Below are 12,554 nucleotides of genomic sequence, written 5' to 3'. Positions count from 1 at the left end.
GCATAGGAACTGCAATTTGAGTCCTAAGTCAATGGATACTGTAATGGCATTGAATAGAAAACTACAACAACAAAAAAAACGAACTACTTCCTGAATGGATGTTTTTTCAGGTTTGCGCCTGCCAAATCAGTTCTGTTATACTCACAGACACTATTTTAACAGTTTTGGAAACTTTAGAGTGTTTTCTATCCAAATCTACCAGTTATATGCATATCATATCTTCTGGGCCCGAGAAGCAGGCAGTTTAATTTGGGCATGCATTTCATCCAAAATTCCGAATGCTGCCCCCTACCCTAGAGAAGTTAATTTCTGCTAGTTAGTTTTTGCTTGCTTGAGCCTGCTAACTGAGGAGTGTTAATTCACCTATTTCCATACATGTTTCATTTATCTTACAAAGGAGTTGTTTAATCTAACTGCTGAACTATTTATCTGTACATGGAATTGTATTTGTTGTTTTTACATTTTTTTTTCGAATCTATACAGGAAAATGCCACGGGCACTATCTGATGTGTGGGAGACATTTCACTGCAGCTAATGTAGAAGGAAGAGCTGTGTACATTTGCAAATACTGTGCCAAATCATGTGTGAAGAATGCAACAGAGATACAGAATCATCTGGACAAGTGCATAAAGTTCCCTCAGTGCTCACAACAAGCAACCTCTGACAAAAGTCCCTCTACTTCTATTCAAGGTGAAAATGATGAATCAGACACATTATCGATAGCAACAACTCATGGTCCTCCTGGAATCAGAAGTTTCTTTGACTCAATGGAGGAACATAGTCAGAGAAATGCTGATGAATGTCTTGCTCGAGCTGTGTATGCAACTGGTTCACCTCTGATGCTCACAAGCAATGTGTATTGGAAGAGATTTTTTAATGTTCTTTGCCCAGCATACACCCCTCCAACCAGAATGCTTTATCTACTCATTTGCTGGATGCAGAGTTCAAGTGAAGGTTAAGCAAATCATAGAGAAAGCAGACCGAATTGCAATCATCTCTAATGGGTAGTCGAATGTTCGTGGGCAAGGAATAATTAACTACATCTCCATTCCAGATGAGCTGAAGGCAGTCATCAATGACCTTGGACCACAGAAGGTGTTTGTACTGGTGAATGACAATGCTGCGAACATGAAGGCTGCTTGGTTTAAAGTGGAGGAATCCACCTTGTCACACTCATTGGCTGTGCTGCTCATGCATTGAATCTGCTCAAGGACATAATTTCACTCAAAACAATGGATACACTACAAGAGCCAAGGAAATGGTTAGTTATGTGAAGGGTCATCAAGTTATAGCAGGAAACTACCTCACCAAGCAAAGTGAGAAGAATAAGAGCACAACATTGAAGCTGCCCAGCAACACCTGTTGGGGTGGTGTTATCATGTTTGACAGTCTCCTGGAGGGGAAGGAGTTCCTCCAAGAAATGGCCATATCACAGTCTGCCGATATGGACAGCCCCATCAAGAGGATCCTCCTGGATGATGTATTTTGAGAGAGAGTGGTGGAAACCTATAGCCATTGCACGGATTGAGGGAGACAACGCCATCCTGTCTGATGTTCAGACTCCACTTGCAAATGTAAGAGAAGAAATCCGTACTGCCCTGCCCATTTCATTGTTGCTGCAAGCAGAGGAAACTGCAGTTCTGAAATACATCAAAAAGAGTGAAGAATTCTGCCTGAAGCCCATACACGCCGCAGCGTATATGTTGGACCCCAAGTATTCTGGCAAGAGCATCCTGTCTGGTGCAGAGATCAACAAGGCCTATGGCGTCATCACTACCGCGTCTCGCCACCGTCGCCTGGATGAGGGCAAGGTTCTTGGCAGTCTGGCAAAGTACATTTCCAAGCAAGGGCTTTGGGATGGAGATGCAATGTGTGGATCTGAGGCTCTTTCCCCTGTTGCCTCCATCCTCCAAATCCGACCAAAATCAGCCACCTCAGAGCGCAACTGGTCCTTGATTGGGAACACACACACCAAAGCACGCAATAGGCTGACCAACAAGCAGTGAAAAATTGGTGGCCATGCGGGGAAATTTGATGCTTTTTGAGTCATCCTCAACAAGGTTGGAAAGTGACAGTGAAGATGAGGCCTCAGTCTGATGTTCAAGAGGTGGACATTGAGGAGGTCCAGGGAGAAGACATGGAAGCCTGAGAGGAAGACAACCAAAGCTTTAGTTTAGACAAAATAATTTTACAGATTTTGAGCGATGCGATGGATCATTGGGGATCATTCAATATTCCCTTTGTTTTGTTGTTCAGTGGAATGATCCCATGTGAAGTCAACTCATTGAATGAAAGTTAAATTCGTAACTACATTTATTTATTTTTTTCTATTGGAAGGATTTAATCGTTTGCAAATTATGTCTCCATATGATAAATATATCCAACGCAAAACACATCTACATTTAAATGGTATTAGTATTAATTTGCATACATTCCTGTTAATTCCCACAGAAAGTTTCCACCTCTGAATAAAATGTGCAACCCTATTCACTACTGTCACTTTTATAAGGCATGAAACGCACTTCTACCCTTACACTGCACCCAGAATGTCAGCTTCAATGTATGAGCAGCAAAGTGTATAGACAGGCTTGCGTTATTATTAGCGGACGTGTTTTTCAATATTGAGGAATAATTTACTTTCTCTGGTCATAGGAGCAACATGAGTTTGTATATGAGTCAGAAATGATGTGTAATCCTTCAGTTTAGCCAAATATTTCATTGAGAATCACATTTTAGCCCCCTCTCCCGCCACCCACAACCTCTCCTCTTGTGCTTCTCTGCCTGTGTGTGCGCCGTTGCTGTTACTTCTGTTGCCCAGACAGCTTTTCTCACTCGTTTGCGGCAGAACGGAGTGGGAAAAGTCACTAAATGCTATAAAAACCAAAGAAACCCTAGGTGTCAAAACTCAAAGGCAGCCTGGAAAGTAGCTGAATTTGTCACTAGACTCTTTCCAATAAAATTAGCAGGAGGGTTCTGAAAAACTCAATAAATATAGCGACAAAGTTGCTAAATTGGCAACATTGTTTTTTGGTCAGCCTTTGCGGAGGGGGAGAGGTGAGGGACAGTCTGACGGTAAAATAAAGCACATTACTTCAATTTATGCTCACTCAACTGCCATCATGTGCGCGCCACAAAGACACACACAGGTTGTGCTCCTCCACCAGAAAGGAACACTGGAAAATATTTGCCATTGCCTGCACTTAGCCTCTGCCCAGTTTTTCCCGAAACATTATCTTTCGTCATGATGTTGCAGTCGATTTCACGCTTTAGACAGTCTTAATTTTGTAACAATTTTTTTGGGGGGGGGGTGGCCAACTAGGGGCAATAGCAACGTATATCACAATCTTTTGTGGACATGATAGCGATAGGACATAGCCCATCCCTAAGTTACATAGACAAAAGCAAAAATAAATTAAATCTAATTATTTCGAATCCACCGAATCCTGGACCAGCCCCGTCGAGGACCAGGATGTCTTGCTCCCAGACAGGCTAAACAACTTTTTTGCCCGCTTTGAGGACAATACAGTGCCACTGACACGGCCCCCTACCAAAACCTGCGGGCTCTCCTTCACTGCAGCCGAGGTGAGTAAAACATTTAAACGTGTTAACCCTCGCAAGGCTGCAGGCCCAGACGGCATTCCCAGCCGCGTCCTCAGAGCATGCGCAGACCAGCTGGCTGGTGTGTTTACGGACATATTCAATCAATCCTTATCCCAGTCTGCTGTTCCCACATGCTTCAAGAGGGCCACCATTGTTCCTGTTCCCAAGAAAGCTAAGGTAACTGAGCTAAACGACTACCGCCCCGTAGCACTCACTTCCGTCATCATGAAGTGCTTTGAGAGACTAGTCAAGGACCATATCACCTCCACCCTACCGGACACCCTAGACCCACTCCAATTTGCTTACCGACCCAATAGGTCCACAGACGACGCAATCGCAACCACACTGCACACTGCCCTAACCCATCTGGACAAGAGGAATACCCATGTGAGAATGCTGTTCATCGATTACAGCTCAGCATTTAACACCATAGTACCCTCCAAACTCGTCATCAAGCTCGAGACCCTGGGTCTCGACCCCGCCCTGTGCAACTGGGTCCTGGACTTCCTGACGGACCGCCCCCAGGTGGTGAGGGTAGGTAACAACATCTCCACCCCGCTGATCCTCAACACTGGGGCCCCACAAGGGTGCGTTCTGAGCCCTCTCCTGTACTCCCTGTTCACCCACGACTGCGTGGCCATGCACGCCTCCAACTCAATCATCAAGTTTGCGGATGACACTACAGTGGTAGGCTTGATCACCAACAACGACGAGACGGCCTACAGGGAGGAGGTGAGGGCCCTCGGAGTGTGGTGTCAGGAAAATAACCTCATACTCAACGTCAACAAAACAAAGGAGATGATTGTGGACTTCAGGAAACAGCAGAGGGAGCACCCCCCTATCCACATCGACGGGTCAGTAGTGGAGAAGGTGGAAAGTTTTAAGTTCCTCGGTGTACACATCACGGACAAACTGAACTGGTCCACCCACACAGACAGCGTTGTGAAGAAGGCGCAGCAGCGCCTCTTCAACCTCAGGAGGCTGAAGAAATTCGGCTTGTCACCAAAAGCACTCACAAACTTCTACAGATGCACAATCGAGAGCATCCTGTCGGGCTGTATCACCGCCTGGTACGGCAACTGCTCCGCCCACAACCGTAAGGCTCTCCAGAGGGTAGTGAGGTCTGCAGAACGCATCACCAGGGGCAAACTACCTGCCCTCCAGGACACCTACACCACCCGATGTCACAGGAAGGCCATAAAGATCATCAAGGACAACAACCACCCAAGCCACTGCCTGTTCACCCCGCTATCATCCAGAAGGCGAGGTCAGTACAGGTGCATCAAAGCAGGGACCGAGAGACTGAAAAACAGCTTCTATCTCAAGGCCATCAGACTGTTAAACAGCCACCACTAACATTTAGCGGCCGCTGCCAACATACTGACTCAACTCCAGCCACTTTAAAAATGGGAATTGATGGAAATTATGTAAAAATGTACCACTAGCCACTTTAAGCAATGCCACTTAATACAATGTTTACATACCCTACATTACCCATCTCATATGTATATATACTGTACTCTATATCATCTACTGCATCTTGCCATCTTTATGCAATACATGTACCACTAGCCACTTTAAACTATGCCACTTTATGTTTACATACCCTACAGTACTCATCTCATATGTATATACCGTACTCTATACCATCTACTGCATCTGCCATGCCGTTCTGTACCACCACTCATCCATATATCTTTATGTACATATTCTTTATCCCTTACACTTGTGTGTGTGTGTAAGGTAGTAGTGTGGAATTGTTAGGTTAGATTACTGTTGGTTATTACTGCATTGTCGGAACTAGAAGCACAAGCATTTCGCTACACTCGCATTAACATCTGCTAACCATGTGTATGTGACTAATAAATTTTGATTTGATTTGATTTGAGAAATGCATGTTCCTGTAACCTTGGCAACACCATGCTATTTTTTTGCAGCTTTTTTGGCTAGCAGAAAGCTACACTACATTACCAAAAGTATGTGGACACCTGCTTGGCGAACATCTCATTCCCAAAATCATGGGCATTAATACGTAGTTGGTCCCCCTTTGCTGCTTTAACAGCCTCCACTCTTCTGGGAAGGCTTTCCACTAGATATTACAAAATTGAGCATTCGTGACGTCGGTTACTGACGTCGGGCAATTAGGCCTGGCGTTCCAATTCATCTCAAAAGTACACCCCAGATAGATACTACAAAGGCTTCGGCGCAGACAGAGATGGCCGCCTCGCATCGCGTTCTTAGGAAACTATGCAGTATTTTGTTTTTTTATGTATTATTTCTTACACGGAACCCAAACCGGCTACGCGCATGCGCCATTGTGCATACATTTCTTTTGTTCCCCTACAGCAAACGCGATCACGACACGCAGGTTAAAATATCACAACAAACTCTGAACCAATTAAATTAATTTGGGGACAGGTCGAAAAGCATCAAACATAAAGCTAATGTGTCCTATTTAGCTAGCTTGCTGTTGCTAGCTAATTTGTCCTGGGATATTAACATTGAGCTATTTTACCTGAAATGCACATGGTCTTCTACTCCGACAATTAATCCACACATAAAACGGCCAACCGAATCATTTCTAGTTATCTCTCCTCCTTCCAGGCTTTTTCATCTTTGAAATTATATGGTGATCGGCATCTACACTTTTACCACGACAACCGGCAAAACATTTCGTCTTTCAATCACCCACGTGGGTATAACCAATGAGGAGATGGCACGTGGGTACCTGCTTCTATAAACCAATGAGGAGATGGGAGAGGCAGGACTTTCAGCGCGATCTGCGTCAGAAATAGGAATGACTTCTATTTTAGCCCTTGGCAACGCAGACGCTCGGTGGCGCGCGCGAGCAGTGTGGGTGCAATAATTTAATAACATGGATTTCGACATTTCTTTTGCGACGCTCGCGCAGGCGACGTGTCCGGTCTGGTCAGCATGTTACACTGTTTCCCCAGGAAACCTTATGTCTTATTACATACAGCCGGGAGGAACTATTGGATATAAGAGCAACGTCAACTTTACGACCAACATTACGACCAGGAATACGACTTTCCCGAAGCGGATCCTCTGATTGGTCCACCACCCAGGCCAATGGATCAGATCCCAGCAGGCAACCCAAAACAACGGTGCCGCAGAAGGAACGGTCTTCTGGTCAGGCTCCATTGACGGGAGTGTTGGGCAACGTGCCCGAGTATACTACTAGCCAATGTCCAGTCTCTTGACAACAAGGTAGAAGAAATCCGAGCAAGGGTTGCCTTCCAGAGAGACAGAGATTGTAACTTTCTTTGTTTCACGGAAACATGGCTCACTCAGGATACGTTATCAGAGTCGGTAGCCACCTGGTTTCTTCAAGCATCACGCTGACAGAAACAAACATCTCTCTGGTAAGAAGGGTGTGTATGCCTTATGATTAACGAGTCGTGGTGTGATCATAACATACAGGAACTCAAGTCCTTTTGTTCACCTAACCTAAAATTCCTTACAATCAAATGCCGACCGCATTATCTACCAAGAGAATTCTCTTCGATTATAATTACAGTGGTGTACATCCCACCCAAGCAGACACCTTGACGGCCCTGAAAGAACTTCATTGGACTCCATGCAAACTGGAAACCACATATCCTGAGGGTGCATTTATTGTAGCTGGGGATTTTAACAAGGCTAATCTGAAAACAAGGCTCCCCAAATTGTATCAGCATATCTAATGCGCGACCTGGGCTGGCAAAACCCTGGATCATTGTTATTCTAACTTCCGCGATGCATACAAAGCCCTCCCTCGCCCTCCTTTCGGCAAATCTGACCACGACTCCATTTTGTTGCTCCCAGCCTATAGACAGAAACTAAAACAGGAAACGCCTGTGCTCAGGTCTGTTCAACGCTGGTCCGACCAATCGGATTCCACGCTTCAAGATTGCTTCGATCACGTGGACTGGGATATGTTCCGGATAGCATCGAACAACATTGATGTATACGCTGATTCGGTGAGCGAGTTAATTAACAAGTGCATCGGTGATGTTGTACCCACGGTGACAATTAAAACCTTCCCCAACCAGACACCGTGGATTGATGACAGCATTTCACACAAAACTGAAAGCGTGAACCACTGCTTTTAAATCAGGGCAAGGCGACCGGAAACATGACCGAATACAAACAGTGTAGCTATTCCCTCCGCAAGGAAATCAAACAAGCTAAGCGTCAGTATAGACACAAAGTAGAGTCGCAATTCAACGGCTCAGACACGAGAGGTATGTGGCAGGGTCTACAGTCAATCACGGACTACAAAAACAAAACCAGCCCCATCACGGAGCACGATGTCTTGCTCCCAGACAACCTAACAACTTATTTGCTCGCTTTGAGGACAAAACAGTGCCACCGACAAGGTCCGCTACCAAAGCCTGCAGACCCTCCTTCTCCGCAGCCAACGAGAGTGAAACATTTAAGCGTTAACCCTCGCAAGGCTGCCAGCCCAGACGGCATCCCTAGCCGCGTCCTCGAGCTTGCGCAGACCAGCTGGCTGCGTTTACAGACATATTCAATCAATCCCTATCATAGTCTGCTGTTCCCACATGCTTCAAGAGGGCCACCATTGTTCCTGTTCCCAAGAAAGCTAAGGTAACTGAGCTAAACGACTATCGCCACGTAACACTCACCTCCGTCATCATGAAGTGCTTTGAGAGACTAGTCAAGGATCATATCACCTCCACCCTACCTGACAACCTAGAGCCACTCCAATTTGATTAACACCCCAATAGGTCCACAGACGACACAATCACACTGCCCTAACCCGTCTGGACAAGAGGAATATCTATGTAAGAATGCTGTTCATCGACTACAGCTCTGCATTTAACACCATAGTACCCTCCAAACTCGTCATTAAGCTCGAGACCCTGGGGCTCGACCCGGCCCTGTGCAACTCGGTCCTGGACTTTGACGGGCCGCCCCCAGGTAGGGAGGGTAGGAAACAACATCTCTACCCCGCTGATCCTCAACACCGGAGCCCAACAAGGGTGCGTTCTCAGCCCTCTCCTGTAGTCCCTGTACAACCATGACTGTGTGGCCATGCACGTCTCCAACTCAATCATCAAGTTTGCAGACGACACTACAGTGGTAGGCTTGATTACCAACAACAACGAGATGGCCTACAGGGAGAGGGTGAGGGCCCTCGGAGTGTGGTGTCAGGAAAATAACCTCACACGCAACTTCAACAAAACAAAGGAGATGATCGTGGACTTCAGGAAACAGCAGAGGGAGCACCCCCCTATCCACATCGACGGGACAGTAGTGGGGAAAGTGGAAAGTTTTAAGTTCCTCTGCGTACACATCACGGACAAACTGAAATGGTCCACCCACACAGACAATGTGGTGAAGAAGGCGCAACAGCACCTCTTCAACCTCAGGAGCCTGAAGAAATTTGGCTTGTCACCAAAAACACTCACAAACTTCTACAGATGCACAATCGAGATGATCCGGTTGGGCTGTATCACCGCCTGGTACGGCAACTGCTCCGCCCACAACCGCAAGGCTCTCCAGAGGGTAGTGAGGTCTGCACAACGCATCACCAATGGCAAACTACCGGCCCTCCAGGACACCTACTGCACCCGATGTCACAGGAAGGCCAAAAAGATCATCAAGGACAACAACCACCCGAGCCACTGCCTGTTCCCCCGCTATCATCCAGAAGGCGAGGTCAGTACAGGTGCATCAACGCTGGGACCGAGAGACTGAAAAACACCTATCTCAAGGCCATCAGACTGTTAAAATTTAAAAAATGTAATTCCGCGATTGTATTAAGAATTAAATTGTCTATCAATCCCTGTCCACCCTATATTTTTTAGTCACGTTTATGAGTATTTATGTATAAGAGTAGATCACTGTCTAAGTGGCGCACAGACTTTTTCTGACCAGCTGAGCTACATTCCACATTGTCTAACCATGATTTTGGTGGCTAAATATAAACATTTTCGATCAAACTCTATATGGATTGTGTAATATGATGTTACAGGAGTGTCATCTGAAGAATTCTGAGAAGGTTAGTGAAAAAATTAATATATTTTGGCGATGTTTACTTTTATCGCTCACTTTGGCTAGAATCAATGCTGGGCTGCTATGTGCTATGTGCTATGCTAATATAACGATTTATTGTGTTTTCGCTGTAAGACACTTAGAAAATCTGAAATATTGTCTGTATTCACAGGATCTGTGTCTTTCGATTCGTGTATGCTGTGTATTTTTACGAAATGTTTGATGATTAGTAAGTAGGTACAGCCATCACTAACATTGAGTGTCTGCTGCCAAAATACTGACTCAAATATCTAGCCACTTTAATAATTAAAAATGGGATGTAATAAATGTATCACTAGTCACTTTAAACAATGCCACTTTATATAATGTTTACATACCCTACATTACTCATCTCATATGTAAATACTGTACTCTATACCATCTAGCCTATGCCGTTCGGCCATCGCTCATCAATATATTTATATGTACATATTCTTATTCATCCCTTTACACTTGTGTGTATAAGGTAGTGGTAGTTGCTGTGAAATTGTTAGATTACTTTTTAGATATTACTGCATGGTCAGAACTAGAAGCACAAGCATTTCGCTACAATCGGATTAACATCTGCTAACCATGTGTATGTGACCAATAAAATTTGATTTGATGGGGTTAAGGTCAGGACTCTGTGTAGGCTAAAAAGTCAACAAACCATTTTTGTACAGACTTCGCTTTATGCACGAGGGCATTGTCATGCTGAAACAGGAAAGGGCCTTCCCCAAACTGTTGCCAAAGCTGGAAGCACAGAATCGTCTAGAATGTCATTGTATGCTGTAGTGTTAAGATTTCCCTTCACTGGAACTACGGGTCCTAGACGACAAACAGCTCCAGACCATTATTACACCCATCGCTTTACATTGCGCGTGGTGATCTTAGGCTTGTGAGCTGCTGCTCGGCCATGGAAACCCATTTCATGAAGCTCCCGACGAACAGTTCTTGTGCTGATGTTGCTTCCAGAGGCAGTTTGGAACTCCGTGAGTGCTGCAACCGAGGACAGACAACTTTACGTGCTACAGCACTCGGCAGTCCCCTTCTGTGAGCTTGTGCGGCCTACCACCTCAATTATCTCGACTAACCTGTGCCCCCACACATTGACTCTGTACCGGTACCACCTGTATATAGCCTTGTTACTGTAATTTAATTGTTGCTCTAATCATTTGTTATTTTTTTATTTTCTTGATTTTTTAAACTCAGTTTATTTGAGTAAATACTTAAACACATTTTTCTTCAAACTGCATAGTTAGTTAAGGGCTTTTAAGTAAGCATTTCACTGTAAGGTCTACACATGTTGTATTCGGCGCATGTACAAATACCATTTGATTTAACTTTGCGGCTGAGCCGTTGCTGCTCCTAGACGTTTCCACTTCACAATAAAAGCACTTGCAGTTGACCGGCGCAGCTCTAGCAGGGCAGAAATTTGACATACTAACTTGTTGGAAAGGTGGCATTCCATGACAGTGCCACGTTGAAAGTCACTGAGCTCTTCAGTTTGTCTATGGAGTTTGCATGGCTGTGTGCTTGATTATATATACCTGCCAGCAATGGGTGTGGCTGAAATAGCCGAATCCACTCATTTGAAGGGGCGTACACATACTTTTATATATCAAAGTGTATATTTTTTCCAATCAAAAGGACACGTTTGCGGTTTCCAAGGCATGGAACATACGGTCAAAGTAAGCCTTTGTGTAATCAATCTTGTTACTGTTTCACCAGAACAAGTGCTTAAATGAGGCAAAACTGATTTTGGGTGTATTTCCTGCTAATAAAGTTTGCTGCTGACACCGCAGCAATCCATCGCTGCACTGCCTGGTTAAGCCAAATAAATAGTCAACTAGACTTCCAGAATGTCAGACATTGGCCTGGAAAGGACTCATAAATTTGTCAAAATAAAATGGTAATATGTTTCCACACTCACCTCGGATTGCATACGCCAGGTATGAGTTAGAAACTGCAATCAGGTTGCCGTAGTAATGCTTGTGCTCCCAGTCGTATTTGGCGACAGGCTGGATTTTTACCTGCATGGAACAGGAGAAAGAGTTAAAATTAGGGACCCATATTTACAGAGAGCAACATCGACTAGCCAAGAAAAAAAATGTGTATAAGGTTAACATTACAGATATCCAACCAATGATAGTAAGTTCTACACAGTAGACTGCTCTGTAATGAATTGCTTAGCTACCTAGCGATATCTGGACTTGAGATACAGCCACCCGTTGCCTAAAAAAAACTAGCTTTCCATTGTTTTCATCTGTCAATATGTGTAGTGACCCTGGTGTTTCTGCCCGATGTATTTCTATGTTCTCAAGGACAGAACGGGGAACACAAAATGTTTAAATGCCCAGTGCAGTAGTTCTCAATAAGAAATAATTTCTCTAACAATTAAGTACACTAAGCCAAAGGTATGTGGACACCCATTCAAATTAGTGGATTCGCCTATTTCAGCCACACCCGTTGCTGACAGGTGTATAAAATAAGCCCACAGCCATGCGACCTCCATTGACAAACATTGGCAGTAGAATGGCTCGTACTGAAGAGCTCAGTGACTTTCAACGTGGAACCGTCATAGGATGCCACCTTTCCACAAGTCAGTTCGTAAAATTTCTGCCCTGCTAGAGTTGTTCCGGTCAACTAAGTACTGTTATTGGTATGTAGAAACGTCTAGGGGCAAAAACGGCTCAGCCGCGGAGTGGTACGCCACACAAGCGCACAGAACGGGACTGCCGTGTGGTGAAACGCGTAAAAATCGTCTCAGTTCGGCTGCAACCCTCACTACCGAGTTCCAAACTGACTAGAAGCAACGTCAGCACAGAAACTGTTTGCCTGGAGCTTCATGAAATGGGTTTCCATGGCGGAGCAGCTGCACACACGCCTACAATCACCATACGCAATGCCAAGAG

General features: G+C 44.9%; 1 protein-coding gene across 2 annotated transcripts in view; it reads right to left on the bottom strand.

Moving 5' to 3' along the window:
- edc4 (enhancer of mRNA decapping 4) overlaps positions 1 to 12,554 on the bottom strand; it is a 48,206-nt gene that overhangs the window by 32,880 nt on the left and 2,772 nt on the right. For both annotated transcript variants that reach the window (XM_071343278.1, XM_071343279.1), the window contains exon 4: positions 11,573 to 11,672. In XM_071343278.1, coding sequence (XP_071199379.1) covers positions 11,573 to 11,672 — 100 coding nt within the window. The remainder of the gene's footprint in view (positions 1 to 11,572; positions 11,673 to 12,554) is intronic.

Source organism: Salvelinus alpinus, chromosome 15 (assembly GCF_045679555.1).
Source record: "Salvelinus alpinus chromosome 15, SLU_Salpinus.1, whole genome shotgun sequence".
Lineage (NCBI taxonomy): Eukaryota > Metazoa > Chordata > Actinopteri > Salmoniformes > Salmonidae > Salvelinus > Salvelinus alpinus.
Note: the sequence above shows the minus strand (reverse complement) of the source record. Positions and strands in the feature narration are given on the sequence as shown.